General features: G+C 44.2%; 1 protein-coding gene across 2 annotated transcripts in view; it reads right to left on the reverse strand.

Moving 5' to 3' along the window:
- Nucleotides 1–16,457, reverse strand: part of dhx33 (DEAH (Asp-Glu-Ala-His) box polypeptide 33) — a 51,986-nt gene that overhangs the window by 28,471 nt on the left and 7,058 nt on the right. For both annotated transcript variants that reach the window (XM_078204524.1, XM_078204523.1), the window contains exons 3-4: nucleotides 8,975–9,202; nucleotides 2,179–2,349 (exon numbers count right to left, since the gene is read on the reverse strand). In XM_078204524.1, coding sequence (XP_078060650.1) covers nucleotides 2,179–2,349; nucleotides 8,975–9,202 — 399 coding nt within the window. The remainder of the gene's footprint in view (nucleotides 1–2,178; nucleotides 2,350–8,974; nucleotides 9,203–16,457) is intronic.

Genomic DNA, 16,457 nt, shown 5'->3' on the forward strand with positions numbered 1-16,457 from the left:
TTCATCAGAAACTGGAGCCAATGTAACAGCACTGTTCAAAGTGAAAAAAAGTAATAAACTAGGTAACTACAGACCTATCAGCCCAACACTTGTCCTGGATAAACCTCGAACACCAAAATACACAATTCATCAAGGTGTAAATTAGGGACAGCTCACATGGACTGATACAGCAGAGGTGGAATCAAACATGTAACTGAGCTCCTTCCCTACATCTCAACAGGAGTCACATCATTGACACTGAAGCACTTTCAGGTATTGCGAGCTAATGGATTGCATGAATAATGGAAATACAGTGGATATTGTGCATATGGGTCTTCACAAAGCTTTAGACAAGTGCTGCACAGGAGCCTAACTCTCAAAATTAAGTCATGTGGGAGCAAAACATGTGTCACATCATGCATAGGAAGATGGTTACAAGATAGAAGTCAAATATTTTTTAAAGAGTAAATGGATGTGAATAGTCAAATTTCTTCAGGGATCAATGCTGTTTATACACATTTTTTTATATTCATTTGTGGGACATGGGTGTCGCTGGCTGGCCAGCATTTATTGCCCATCCCGAGTTACCCTTGGGAAGGTGGTGGTGAGCATTCTTCAACCCTCTAAACTGAAAAGAAGGGGACAAGAACTTGTCCTCATAATGTAGCCCTTGTATTAATCTGGTGAATCAATGCTGCACTCTGCCAAGCCCAATACATGCTTTTAACTTAAGCATCAGAGAGTACACGAACATAAGAACTAGGAGCAGGAGTAGGCCATCTGGCCCCTCGAGTCTGCTCTGCCAGTCAATAAGATCATGGCTGATCTTCTTGTAGACTCAGCTCCACTTACCCGCCCGTTCAACATAACCCTTAATTCCTTTACTGCTCAAAAATTTATCTATCCTTGCCTTAAAAACATTCAATGAGGTAGCCTCAACTGCTTCACTGGGCAGGGAATTCCACAGTTTCACAACCCTTTGTGTGAAGAAGTTCCTCCTCAACTCAGTCCTAAATCTGCTTCCCCTTATTTTGAGGCTATACCCCCTAGTTCTAGTTTCACCCACCAATGGAAACAACTTCCCTGCTTCTATCTTACCTATTCCCTTCATAATCTTATATGTTTCTATACGATCTCCCCTCATTTTTCTGAATTCCAATGAGTATAGCTCCAGTCTACTCAGTCTCTCCTCATAAGCCAACCCTCTCAACTCCAGAATCAACCTAGTGAATCTTCTCTGCACCCTCTCCAGTGCCAGTATATCCTTTCTCAAGTAAGGAGACCAAAACTGTACACAGTACTCCAGGTGTGGCCTCACCAGCACCTTATACAGCTGCAACATAACCTCGCTGTTTTTAAACTCCATCCCTCTAGCAATAAAGGACAAAATTCCATTTGCCTTCTTAATTACCTGCTGCACCTGCAAACCAACTCCTTGAGATTCCTGCACAAGGACACCCAGGTCCCTCTGGACAGCAGCATGCTGCAATTTTTTACCATTAAACAACAGTCCATTTTGCTGTTATTACCACCAAAATGGATGACCTCACATTTACCAACATTGTACTCCATCTGCCAGACCCTCGCCCACTAACTTAAACTATCTATATCCCTTTGCAGACTTTGTGTCCTCTGCACACTTTGCTCTTCCACCCATCTTCGTGTCATCTGCGAATTTTGACACACTACACTTGGTCCCCAACTCCAAATCATCTATGCAAATCGTAAACAATTGCGGTCCCAACACTGATCCCCGAGCACACCACTAGTCACTGATCGCCAACCAGAAAAACACCCATTTACCCCCACTCTTTGCTGTAATTGGTATAATTAGCTCGATGGTCAAGAATAGAGTGACGGTGCAGAAAAGAATCACTCAAATTATACCAGTGACACAGGACAGAATTATGAGGAGATGAGTAGGCTGCAGAAATTCATTCCAGTTGCTCAGAATCTACAACGGATTGGGAATAGTTGATTTGGAGATGTTGACACAAAAGTAACAGGAACTGAGGTTTGTGGAGAAGAAGTGCTCACCCTATGCAAGATTTTTAATATTTCAAAAAATTGATTGTACTGCACCTTTTGAATAATCACCCTGTATTAATAATACTGAAAAAAAATGAAAGCACTCAAAATTCAGACAAATATAAACAGCAACAAGTGACTTGGGCACCAATATTTGGCATGTAGACTCACCTGGTGGATCTGAAAGATCGATACTAAGGAAGCATGGAGGTAGTCACTTTGAGGTTTCTTTGTGTAAAAGATCTGAATAGAATGTTGCCTCCCTTCAAGATACAAAACGGGTGCTCCATTAAAGTACTGAGAGAAGAGATCTACATCCATTGTGGCAGACATGACAATGACCTTTCAGAAAGAAAAAAAAAGAATCATTTAAACTGTTTGACGACTAAGGGACCTTTGTGCCAGTAAAGAAGGGATTAAAATTGCATTCTAATCAAATAAATTAATGTCAAGATAATCAGGAACCCGATTTCTATTCCACACTTGGAATACTCTGTAAAGTTCTGGTCACCCTATTATAGAAAGATTATTATTAAACTAAAAAGTGCAGAAAAGATGTACTAGGATGCATAGTGGACAGTGAAGGTTTTCTAGGATTGGGCCAGTGGGCCGACGAATGGCAGATGGATTTAACTTAGATAAATGTGAGGTGATGCATTTTGGTAGATCAAACCAGGACAGGACTTAGTTAATGGTAAGAGGTTGGGGAGAGTTATAGAACAAAGAGATCTAGGGGTACAGGTTCATAGCTCCTTGAAAGTGGAATCACAGGTGGACAGGATGGTGAAGGCATTCGGCACGCTTGGTTTCATTGGTCAGAACATTGAATACAGGAGTTAGGACGTTGAAATTGTACAAGACATTAGTAAGGCCACACTTGGAATACTGTGTCAGTTCTGGTCACCCTATTATAGAAATGATATTATTAAACTAGGAGTGCAGAAAAGATTTCCTAGGATGCTACCAAGACTTGATGGTTTGAGTTATAATGAGAAGCTGGCTAGACTGGGACTATTTCCCTCTTGAGCATAGGAGACTTAGGGGTGATCTTATAGAGGTCTTTAAAATAGTGAGGGGTATAGATCAGTTAGATAGTCAACATCTTTTCCCAAAGGTAAGGGAGTCTAAAGCAAGAGGACAGAAATTTAAGGTGAGAGGGGAGAGATACAAAAGGGTCTAGAGGGGCAATTTTTTCACAGAGGGTGGTGAGTGTCTGGAACAAGCTGCCAGCAGTAGTAGACATGATGTGGAGATGCCGGCGTTGGACTGGGGTAAACACAGTAAGAAGTTTAACAACACCAGGTTAAAGTCCAACAGGTTTATTTGGTAGCAAAAGCCACACGTGTGGCTTTTGCTACCAAATAAACCTGTTGGACTTTAACCTGGTGTTGTTAAACTTCTTACAGCAGTAGTAGAGGCAGATACAATTTTGTCTTTTAAAAAGCGTTTGGACAGTTACATGGGTAAGATCGGCATGGAGGGATATGGGCCAAATGCAGGCAATTGGGACCAACTTAGTGGTTAAAAAGAGGCGGCAAGGGCAAGTTGGGCCGAAGGGCCTGTTTCCATACTGTAAACCTCTATTACTCTATGCTGTAGATCCTATAATCATAGGAGGAGAAATCTGAAGACAAGGTAGGATAGAGATTGGCAATACCTCTTTAGGACAGAGGATAAATGTGGATTTTTTTGAACTGGTTTGACTATGAGAAACTGGGGAAAGATGCAAGTGCAAGACTACAGCTGAGGGAAGGTTTGGCTTGGTCAGCAAGTGGAAGGGAGCATGCAACGGAATGGAGGTGGCAGAATGGATGGTCTCAATCTTAGACATGATGTGGAGATGCCGACGTTGGACTGGGGTAAACACAGTAAGAAGTTTAACAACACCAGGTTAAAGTCCAACAGGTTTATTTGGTAGCAAAAGCCACAAGCTTTCGGAGCTCTAAGCCCCTTCTTCAGGGGAGTGGAAATTCTGTTCACAAACAGGGCATATAAAGACACAGACTCAATTTACACGAATAATGGTTGGAATGCGAATACTTACAGCTAATCAAGTCTTTAAGAAACAAAACAACGTGAATGGAGAGAGCATCAAGACAGGCTAAAAAGATGTGTATTGTCTCCAGACAAGACAGCCAGTGAAACTCTGCAGGTCCAGGCAACTTTGGGGGTTACAGATAGTGTGACATGAACCCAATATCCCGGTTGAGGCCGTCCTCGTGTGTGCGGAACTTGGCTATCAGTTTCTGCTCAGTGACTCTGCGCCGTTGTGTGTCGCGAAGGCCGCCTTGGAGAACGCTTACCCGAATATCAGAGGCCGAATGCCCGTGACCGCTGAAGTGCTCCCCAACAGGAAGAGAACAGTCTTGCTTGGTGATTGTCGAGCGGTGTTCATTCATCCGTTGTCACAGCGTCTGCATAGTTTCCCCAACGTACCATGCCTCGGGACATCCTTTCCTGCAGCGTATCAGGTAGACAACGTTGGCCGACAAATTCCAGAGGTGAGGTGAGAATGACAGCCCTTGGCATCAAGGCTGCATTTGACCGAGTGTGACATCAAGGAGCCCTAGCAAAACTAGAATTAATGGGTATCAGGGGACAAACACTGTGCTGGTTGGAGTCATACATGTTACATAGGAAGATGGTTGTGGAGGGTCAGTCATCTTAGAGACAAAGCAATTCTTGTTGTGGAGGTGCAAGTGTGTGATTGGGGGGGCGGGGGGTTTGGGAATTATTTTTTAATTCATTCCTGGGACATGGGCGCCGCTGGCTGGCCAGCATTTATTGCCCATTCCTAGTTGCCTTTGAAGGTGGTGGTGAGCTGCCTTCTTGAATCGCTGCAGTCCAGGTTCTGTGGGTTGACTCACAATGCTGTTAGGGAGGGAATTCCAGGACTTTGACCCAGTGACTGCGAAGGAAATGCAATATATTTCCAAGTCAGGACAGAGAGGGGTTTGGAGTGGTGGTGGTGTTCCCAGGCATCTGCTGCCCTTGTCCTTCTAGATGGAAGCGGTCATGGGTTTGGAAAGTGCTGTCGAAGGATCTCCGGTGAATTACTGCAGTGCATTGTAGTACACACTGCTGCAACAGAGCGTCGGTGGTGGAGGGAGTGGATGTTTGTAGCTGTGGTGCCAATCAAGCGGGCTGCTTTGTCCTGGATGGTGTCAAGCTTCTCGAGTGTTGTTGGAGCTGCACTCATCCAGGCAAATGGGGAGTATTCCATCACACTCCTGACTTGTGCCTTGTAGATGGTGAATAGGCTTTGGGTAGTCAGGCGATTTACTCACCGCAGTATTCCGAGCCTCTCACCTGCTCTTGTAGGCACTGTTTATATGGTGAGTCCAGTTGAGTTTCTGGTCAATGGTAACCCCAAGGATATTGACAGTGGGTGTTCAGTGATGGTTACACCAGTGAATGTCAAGGGGCATTGGTAAGAATGTCTCTTATTGGTGATGGTCATTGCCTGGCATTTGTGTGGCTCGAATGTTACTTGCCACTTGTCAGCCCAAGCCTGAATAATATCCAGATCTTATTGCATTTGAACATGGACTGCTTCAGTATCTGGAGAGTCATGAATGGTGCTGAACATTGTGCAATCATCAGTGAACATCCCCACTGCTGAGCTTATGATGGAGGGAAGGTCATTAATGAAGCAGTTGAAGATGTTTTGGCCTAGGACACTACCCTGAGGGACTCCTGCAGCAATGTCCTGGAGCTGAGATGACTGACCCTCCACAACCATCTTCCTATGTAACATGTATGACTCCAAGCAGCACAGTGTTTGTCCCCTGATACCCATTAATTCTAGTTTTGCTAGGGCTCCTTGATGTCACACTCGGTCGAATGCAGCCTTGATGCCAAGGGCTGTCATTCTCACCTCACCTCTGGAATTTAGCTCTTTTGTCCATGTTTGAATCAAGGCTGTAATGAGGTCAGGAGCCAAGTGATCTTGGCGAAACCCAGCTGGGCGTCACTGAGCAGGTGCTGCTTGATAGCCCCTTCCATCACTTTACTGATGATCGAGAGCAGACCGGGTAGTAATTGGCTGGGTTAGATTTGTCTTGCTTTGTGTGTACAGGACATACATCTGGGCAATTTTCCATATTGTTGGGTAGATGCCAGTGTTGTAACTGTACTGGAAAGGCTTGGCTAGGGGAGCGGCACGTTCTGGAGCACAAGTCTTCAGTACTCTTGCCGGAACTTTACCAGGGCCCATTGCCATTGCAGTATCCAATGCCTCCAAACGTTTCTTGATATCACGTGGAGTGAATCGAATTGGCTGGAGACTGGCATCTGAGATGCTGGGAACCACTGGAGGAGGCCTAGATGGATCAAACTGTGTTCTGACAAATTGAGATTTTTGATGAGAGCGCGAATATGTGTTGGTGTGCGTATATGGACTTTCCAAAGGTGTTTGATAAAGTGCCACATGACAAAGTCGACAGGATAAAACAGGGGAACAACAGCTGGAAACAATATGAGCTAACGAAAGACAAGAGATGTGGTGAGTAGCTATTTTGCAGACTGGAGGGAGCTATTCATGTGTTTCCCAGGGTTCAGTACTGGGACCACCAGTGTTTTTGAAAAATATTAGTAACTTGGATGTCAGGGCACCGGAGTCAACCTCAAAATTTGCAGATAACACAACTTGCAAGTGTAGTAAACAGTGAGAAAGATTGGACAGGCACAGAACAGATTAAATTTATGCAAAGAAAGTGAGAGGTGATACATTTTGGTGAAAGAATGAGGCAATACAAGTTAAATTGCCCAATTTAAATGGGGTTCCAGAACAGAGATACCTGGCAGTGTTGGTACATAAATCTTTGACGGTGATAGTATGTCACAGTGGTTAGTGCTGCTGCTTCACAGCACCAGGGACCTGGGTTCAATTCCGGCCTTGGGAGTCTGAGAGGAGTTTGCACGTTCTCCCCATGTCTGTGTGGGTTTCCTCCGGGCGCTCCGGTTTCCTCCCACACTGCAAATATGTTGATTGGTCATGTTAAATTGCCCGTCAAGAGCGATTACCACGATAAATAGTGGGGTTATGGGGATAGGGCCTGGGTGGGCTTGTTGTTGGTGCAGGCTCGATGGACCGAATGGCCTCCTTCTGCACTGTCGGGATTCTTTGAAAGGTTAACAAAGCATTTGGGAGACTGGGTTTTAGGAATTGAAACATACAGTACAAAAGGCAGAAGTTATCCCAAACTTTCTTAAACACTAGTTTAGCCCCAGCTGAAATATCTTGTCCAATTCTGGGCACTGCATTTTTGGAAGCAGCTGGAGACTTTGGAAAAGATCAGAGATTTACTCAAACGGCTCTGGGGGTGATGTTGCAGGAGAATCTGTGGTTCTGCTCCTTAGAGCAGAGAAGATTAAAAGGAGATTTGATAATGGTCTTTAAAATCATGGAAAGCTTCAATGAAGCATATAAAGATAATCTGTTTCCAATTGATGAGGAGATAAGAGAGTGCAGATTTAAGGTGAAAGAACAAGAGGAGGTTTGAGGAAACACTTCTACACAATGAAAACTTGGGATTTCGAACAGACTGACTGATAGGGTGATGGATCCACATTCAGTACAAGACTTTGAGACTTATGTTCTTGGATATAAACTCTGGAGAACGAGCAGGGAGTGGAACAAATTAGATCACTCTTCAACAGAGTCAAACAAAGATTGGACAGGTTAGTAGAACATAGAACAATACAGCACAGGAACAAGCCCTTCGGCCCACGACGTTGTGCCAAACATGATGCCAAATTAAACTAAATCCTTCTGCCTGCCCTTGGTCCATATCCCACTATTTCTTGCATATTCATGTGCTTATCTAAAAGCCCTTTCAATGCCCCTTTCATATCTGCCTCCACCACCACCACCCCGGCAGTGCAATCCAGACATCTACCACTCTGTGTAAAAAAAAAACCTGTCCTTCACTTCTCCTTTGAACTTCTCCCTCTCACCTGGAGTGCATGCCCCCTAGCATTAGACATTTCAACTCTGGGAAATGCCTCTCAATTTTATAGATTTCTATCGATAAAATCTCAGCCTCTGCCACTCCAGAAAAAACAACCCTAGTTTGTCCAGCTTCTCCTTTTAGCTCATACCCTGTATTCCAGGCAGAATCCTGGTAAACTTCTTCTGCACCCTCTCTAAAGCCTTCCTTCCTGTAATGTGGCGACCAGAATTAAACGCATACTCTAAGTGCAGCCCAACCAAAGTTTTACAAAGCTGCAACGTGACATCCTGACTCTTGTATTCAATGCCCTAATCAATAAAGGCAAGCATGCCATACGCCTTCTTTACCACCCTATCTACTTGTGAGGCCACTTTCAGGGAGCTATGGACTTGAACCCCAAGATCCCTCTGTACATCAATGCTATACAGGGTCCTGCCATTAACTGTATATTTGCCCTTAACATTTGATCTCCTAAAGTGCAGCATCTCACACTTGCCTGTATTAAACTCCATCGTAAGAAGTCTCACAACACCAGGTTAAAGTCCAACAGGTTTATTTGGTAGCAAACACCATCAGCTTTCGGAGCGCTGCTCCTTCGTCAGATGGAGTGGATATGTGCTCTCAAACAGTGCACAGAGACACAAAATCAAGTTACAGAATACTAATTAGAATGCGAATCCCTACAGCCAGCCAGGCCTTAAATGTACAGACAATGTGGGTGGAGGGAGCATTAAACACAGGTTAAAGAGATGTGTATTGTCTCCAGACAGAACAGCTAGAGAGATTCTGCAAGACCAGGGGGAAAGCTGTGGGGGTTACTGATAATGTGACATAAATCCAACATCCCGGTTTAGGCCGTCCTCATGTGTGCGGAACTTGGCTATCAGTTTCTGCTCAGCGACTCTGCACTGTCGTGTGTCGTGAAGGCCGCCTTAAAACTCCATCTGCCATTTCTCTGTACCAGCCAGGGGACAGAAACTCTCGAACTTTGCAGCGAGTAAAATGACCCTTACCTTCAGTGGCAACTTATGGAGTTCCTTTCGTTTTCGCTGTGCAGCTTTCACAATGCCAAAGAGAATATCTGTGTGGACAGTCCGTTCATGGGCCTCATCCAAAATCACAACACTGTACCTGCGAAGGAGAGGGTCTCCTATTGCCTCTCGAAGCAGCATCCCATCTGTTAAAAACTTGATTTTACTCTGGTCAGAGGTGAGATCCTCAAACCGCACAGTGTATCCAATCTGAGGCAGAAATTGAGATGAACCATTAACAAACTGGAAATGGGATCAATCAGAAAGAAAACAGAAAATGTTCAGAACACAAATCGAGTCAGTCAGCATTTGTAAACAGCAAAGAAGTTCATGCTGCTCAAGTGCACAATTATCAGAAAATCAAATTAAAAGATAAGCACTTTCAGAAGGTTGGAAAAGGGGAGACATACAAATTAACAATTCCAATTACAAGTTGGAATACACAAATAAATTTTATATTTGATTTTTAAAGTTACTCCATATTGTCCCTCCCTATCTCTAATCTCTTTCAATCCCTTTTGTGTGTGTGCACACGCGCACCTATGAAACTCCCTCGCAACTTCTCCACCTCTCTCTTGTCCTTTAAAATTCTCCTTAAATTTGTCCATCACCTCTGTGCTTCTGTGTCCAATTTTGTTTGATAACCCCCGCTGTGAGCACCCTGGGATGCTTTTGCATGTAAAGGCGCTATTTAAATGCAAGTTGCTGTTGTCATACCATTCATGATGCCCACACAAAGGAAAATGCGCTCAGCGGAAAGGATTCAAAACCATTGCAAATACAAGATATTGGCAATGAAAATATAAACTTTGGGGGTTGAAAAGGAGCCTGCAGTGCCTTTAGATTTTAATTCGGTATTATGGGGATCCCAGTATGTGAAAATCACAAAAACACATGCACATACTTCTAATGCAAAGGGATTTGTGCACGTACGGCCAATGGTGGTTGCCAGTGCATGTAGCAAGCAGATCATCAAATCAGAGTACAACACTGAAATGACAGGGGAGGCAGTGATGTCGTCACTGTCTCTGGATTAGTAATCCAGAGGCCCAGGCTAATGCTCTGAGGATATGGGATCAAACCCCATCAAAGCAGCTGGTTGAATTTAAATTCAGTTTAAAATTCTGGAATATAAAGCCAGTCTCAGTAACACTGACCATGGAACTTTATCAATCATTGTCAAAAACCTACCCAATTCACGAATGCCCTTTTGAGAAGGAAATTGGCCGCACTTTCTGGAAAGTCTGAGAAAAGTGGCCCTGCAAACACCATCGTCGTGAAGCAATTTCCTAATGGGAGCAGCTGATTGGTGAGCAAGTCCTGGTGGCTATTTCCAAACTATATTAAACCGTAAGTCATTGTTTAAGCAAGGGTAGTGAATTATTTGATTTGTTTCTTCTTAAAGAGTCTTCTATAATTTTTAAACTTAAAGGGTTTAGTAATGGCAGGAGAGCTCAAAGCTCTCTGGTTTGCACCTCTTGCTCTCTGTGGGAGGCCGGGCACATTTCCAGTGCCCAGGCCAGCATGTGCAGGAAGTGTACACAGCTGCAGCTCCTGGAAGTGCGAGTTTCTGAGCTGAAACAGCAGCTGGGGACATTGTTGAGCACCGCTAAGTCTGAGAACATTGTGGATAGCACAGTTAGAGAGGTGGTCACACTGCAGCTGAAGGGACACGAGAAGGAAGGGAATGGGTGACCACCAGGCAGTCCAAGGGAAACAGACAGGAGTCCCCTGCAGCCTCTCTTGCAAATCAGTATTCTATTTTGGAGGCTGATCAGGGCGCTGATTCCTCCAGGGTGTGCAGACAGAGCCAAGCCTCTGACACCACAAGCAGCCTGTCTGTACAGCAGAAGAACAGTAATAACGATAGGGGATTCTATAGTCAGGGGAACAGTTAGGCATGACTGTGGCCATCAACGTGACTCCAGGATGGTGTGTTGCCTCCCTGGTGCCAGTGTCAGGGCATCCTGAAGGGGGAGGATGATAAGTCATGGTACATGTTGGGACCAATAAGATGCTGAAAGAGGGAAGAGGTCTTGCATCAAGAATTCAGGTAGCTTGGCAGTAGATTAAAAAGCAGAATTTCTTGATTACTTCCAGTGCTATGTCCTAGCCAGCACAAATATAGGAAAATAGTGCAGAAGAACGTGTGGCTTAAGAATTGATCCAGGAGGGAGAAGGTTTTAGATTCCTGACTCACTGGGACTATTTCTGGGGAAAGTGGGACCTGAAAAGTGGGACGGTCTACATCTGAACCAGCAATTTTTCTTTCAAATTTCCAGCATCTGTAGGAGTTTGCTATTGTTATTTTTTGTGGTGAATATATTAAATCAGTATCCTCTTGTTACTGTCTCTTGTAGTGAGAGAAATTATTTTGCAGTCTCTATTATAATCCAATTAATACTGAATGCTTCAATCTTTTTTTGATTTATTATTGTTACATGTATTAACATAGTGAAAAGTATTGTTTTTTGCGTGCTATACAGACAAAGCATACCGTTCATAGAGGAAGAAATGAAAGAGTGCAGAATGTAGTGTTACAGTCATAGCTAGGGTGTAGAGAAAGATCAACTTAATGCAAGGTAAGTCCATTCAAAAGACTGACAGCAGCAGGGAAGAAGCTGAGTCGGATGGTACGTGACCTCAGACTTTTGTACCTTTTTCCCAAAGGAACTACAAAAGGTCGTAAATGTAGCCCAATCCATCATGCAAATCAGCCTCCCATCCATTGACTTTGTCTACACTTCCCGCTGCCTCGGCAAAGCAGCCAGCATAATTAAGGACTCCACGCATCCCGGACATTCTCTCTCCCACCTTTTTCCCAAAGGAAAAAGTCAATGGATGGGAGGCTGATTTGCATGATGGATTGGGCTACATTTACGACCTTTTGTAGTTCCTTGCGGTCTTGGCCAGAGCAGGAGCCATACCAAGCTGTGAAAGAATGCTCTCCATGGTGCATCGGTAAAAGTTGGTGAGTCGTAGTTGACAGGCCAAATTTCCTAACCATTTCTGCTTCAACAAAGGACAATTCCAGCTTCTCTGGCCTCCAGAAATCTGAACCTACTTATCTCTGCTACAATTATGGGCTGAAGGGCCTTTTTCTGTGTTGTATTCCTCTCAGACTCTAATTTTAGCAAATCTTCTGCCATCATTCCAAACACTTGAAACCCTTCCTGAAGTGCGACATCCAGAATAGAACATTATGCTTCTGCTGAGGCTGGAACAGTGAGTTAGAAAGATCTCAAATAACTTCCTTGCTTTTATCCTTATGCTTCTATTTATGAAGTCAAGGACACCATGTTTCTGAAAAGCTTGATCAACTTGTTCTGTCACTTTGAAATACTGAGAACTAACTCCCTGTTCTTGTCCTTCCTTTAAAACGAGACAAGTTAGTTTATATTCTTTCTGGAAAAGTGCATCACTTGACATTTTCTGTCTATACCTTCCTGAAGCCTCTTACCATCCTTTCAAGTTGGTGCCATCCATCAATGTTGTAATTATGCCTGGGCCCAAGTTCAGGTTGCAAATGTACAATGAGAGGTAGTGGTACCAGAGACACCACAATATATTCCCCTCCAAACTGATAATCAATGATTCACTACTACTTTCACATTCACACTCATTCTCACATCCATACTGCCAATGGCCACTTCAATTGACTTAACAGGGGCGGCATGGTGGCACAGTGGTTAACAGTGCTGCTTCACAGCACCAGGGACCCAGGTTCGATTCCTGGCTTGGGTCATTATCTGTGTGGAGTTTGCACATTCTCCCCATGTCTGCGTGGATTCGCTCCGGGTGCTCCGGTTTCCTCCCACATTCTGAAAGACGTGCTGGTTAGGTGCATTGACCCAAACAGGCGCCGGAATGTGGTGAATCGGGGAATTTCACAGTAACTTCATTGCAGTGTTAATGTAAGCCTTACTTGTGACTAATAAATAAACTTTTATAACCTTTAAAGGTCTATTTTATGGTTCATTATCAAACACCTTTAGAAAGTACACCTACACAACTATACTACCGTATTATTACCAGCACCTCCTCTGCAATTTCAAATCACTCCAATCAGTTGGTTACACACCATTTAGTATTGACATGTTTTTTCAAATGACTATCAACTTGGTCTCCACATGTTTTCAACATCATCAGACAAATTGGCTTATTGCTTTTATCCCACTGCCCCACTGTGAACGGCCTTCGCTCCGTGCCACTCCCCCACTGAACGACCCTCGCTCCGTGCCACTCCCCCACAGTGAACGGCCCTCGCTCCGTGCCACTGCCCACTGTGAACGACCCTCGCTCCGTGCCACTCCCCCACTGAACGACCCTTGCTCTGTGCCACTCCCCAATTTGAACAATCCTCACTCTATGCCACTGCCCCACTGTGAACGACCCTCGCTCCATGCCACTGCCCACTGTGAACAATCCTCATTCTGCCACTCCCCCACTGTGAACAACCGTCACTCTGTACTACGCAATAAGGATAGACAGCAACATCTCCTTTACAATCATCCTCAACACCGGTGCCCCACAAGGTTGTGTTCTCAGCCCCCTGCTATACTCCTTTTACACGTATGACTGTGGGGCCAAATTTCCCTCCAACTCAATTTCCAAGTTTGCTGACGACACCACCGTAGTGAGTTGGATTTCAAACAATGACGAGAGTGTGTACAGGAATGAGATAGCAAATCTGGTGAACTGGTGTGATGACAATAATCTCTCCCTCAATGTCAGCAAAACGAAGGAGATTGTCATTGACTTCAGGAAGCATAGTGGAGGACATGCCCCCCTCTACATCAATGGGGATGAAGTGGAAATGGTCGACAGCTTCACGTTTCTAGGTGCCCATATCACCTGTCCTGGTCACCCCACGCTGACGCTATAGTTAAGAAAGCCCACGAATGCCTCTACTTGCTCAGGAGGCTTAGGAAATTTGGCATGTCCGCTATGGCTCTCACCAACTTTTACAGATGCACCATAGAAAGCATTCTTTCTGGTTGTAGCTCAGCTTGGTATGACTCCTACTCTGCCCAAGACCGCAAGAAACTACAATGGGTCGTGAACGAAGTCCAATCCATCACGCAAACCAGCCTCCCATCCATTGACTCGGTCTACATTTCCCACTGCCTCAAAATAGCAGCCAGAATAATTAAGGACCCCATGCACCCCGGACATTCTCTCTTCCACTTTCTTCTGTCGAGAAAAAGATACAAAAGTCTGAGGTCACGTATCAACGTACTCAAGAACAGCTTATTCCCTGCTGCCGTCAGACTTTTAAAATCGACCTACCATATATTGTTGATCTTTCTCTGTACCTTAGGTATGACAATAACACTACATTCTGCACCCTCTCCTTCTCTGCGTATGGTATGCTTTGTCTTTATAGTGGGCAAGAAACAATACTTTTCACTGTATATTGATGTATGTGACAATAATAAATCAAATCATACTACTCCCCCATTCTGAACAATTACTCCATATCACACCAAATAGATGGAAGATTGTGACGAGAGTCTTCACTACCCTCACTTCTGGAGGCATGCCTTCCTTCCAGAATTGGGCACTTTGATGTTTTTGTTTGAATGTAAAGTTGTAAAGGGCACCAAATTCTTAAAAATTCACTCTACGACTCCTCAAAGCCTTTGCAGCACAAGGCACAAGTCAGGAACGTGCTAGAATACACACAAGTGCTTGGATGAATGCAGTTTCAACACTCAAAATGATCAAGAGTATCCAGTACACAAGAATATGACCAATAGGAGTAAATCACATGGCCTGTCAAGCTGCTCTGCCATTCGATAAGATCACGGCTGATCCTGGACATCAACTCTACTTTCCATCTTCTTCCCATTTCTCTTAATTTCCTGAGACACCAAAAGTCTCTGTCCCTAGCCTTTAACTATATTCGACAATGGAGCGTCCACAACCCTCTGGGGGTGAAGAATTCCAAAGATTCACAACCCTGTGAAGAAATGTATTTTATTTCACGTCCTGGACATAGCAGCCCCTGTTCACCAGCTGAAACAATTTCCCTCCATTACTTCCCCACAGCGGCAGCAGTGTACACCATCTGCAAGGTGCACAGCAAGAACTTGCCAAGCCTCCTTCAGCAGAACCTCCAAATCCACAGAGGGGTGGGACAACAAATGCACAGGAACACCAGCACCATCACAACTTTCATGTCACACACCATCCTGCCCCTTTATGGTTGCTAAGTCAAAATCCTGGAACTCCCTAAGTCACCGAGATCCAACAGCAGACCACAGTTTACATCAGAGAACTAGAGGCAGGTGTAATAACGGTGATCCAGTCAGCATGATTGATTTTAATCAAACAAAAATTTTCAGTAATAGCGTGGAAGATGAGTTCATGGAATGCATTCACGTTGGTTTACCACATCCATGTCAAGGAACTACCTCAGGAAATCCGTTTGATATCTAGTATTGTGCCACACTAATTGTTGACCCCAATCGGCCAGGCGTCAGGCACAGATTTAAGGTCAGGAGCAGGATGCGACAGGGTGTGAGAAAAAGCTTTTTCACCTGAGGGTGATGGGAGTCTGGAACTCACTGCCTGAATGGGTGCTGGAGGCAGAGATCCTCACAACATTGAACAAGTATTTAAATGCTCTGTGGGAGAATCCGTGCAGACTCAATGGGCCGAATGGCCTCCTTCAGCGCTGTAGGGTTCTAAGATGTGGACTTGCGATGCCAAAGTATACAAAGCTATGGGCCAAGTGCTGGAAAATGGGATTAGAATAGTTGGGTGGGTTGTTATGACCAGCACAGACATCATGGGGTGAAGGGCCTTTTACTGTGCCATATCCCTCTATAACTACACCCACATCATTTTGCATCTGCTGTCAAAAGCGCAGGTTCTCCTATCGCTGATGCGTACATATGCCAGCCAGTACTGGAACTCATCACCTTACAGTCACTCTTTCAGATGGCCAATGTGCCTCTGCCTCTCACTACCTACAGTGTAGAGGGATCAAATTTAGCCACTATCCAATAACACAGGCTACAGGGGCAAGTTGGCCAAGGTAATGAGGAACAAGATTAAGAAAGATGGTAGAAAAGCAGCAATAAACATTGAAAGAATAACTCATCACAAATGCACACTCCCTTAAAAACAGAAGTGTGGTTAACAAGAGAAAGTAAAGATGTTAGATTAAGAAAGAGGCTAAGAATGTTATAAAAAGATATGCGGCTGGGTTCTTGGGAGAATTTTAAAACAGAGCAAAGACAGGTGGAAAGGAAGGTCTAGAATACACAAAATTCCACTTTATAGGATTGAGGATAATATATTATCTGAATTAAAGATTGGTTAACAAAATAGTAGAAATAAAAAAATCACTTTGGGATGGTGATGGGGTACCACAGATAAATGCTTGGGCCTCAACAATCGATACTAACGAGAGGACCAAGTATATTGTACACTTTCTGACAATACAAAGCTGCATGGT

Source organism: Mustelus asterias, unplaced genomic scaffold, assembly GCF_964213995.1.
Source record: "Mustelus asterias unplaced genomic scaffold, sMusAst1.hap1.1 HAP1_SCAFFOLD_361, whole genome shotgun sequence".
Classification (NCBI taxonomy): Eukaryota; Metazoa; Chordata; class Chondrichthyes; order Carcharhiniformes; family Triakidae; genus Mustelus; species Mustelus asterias.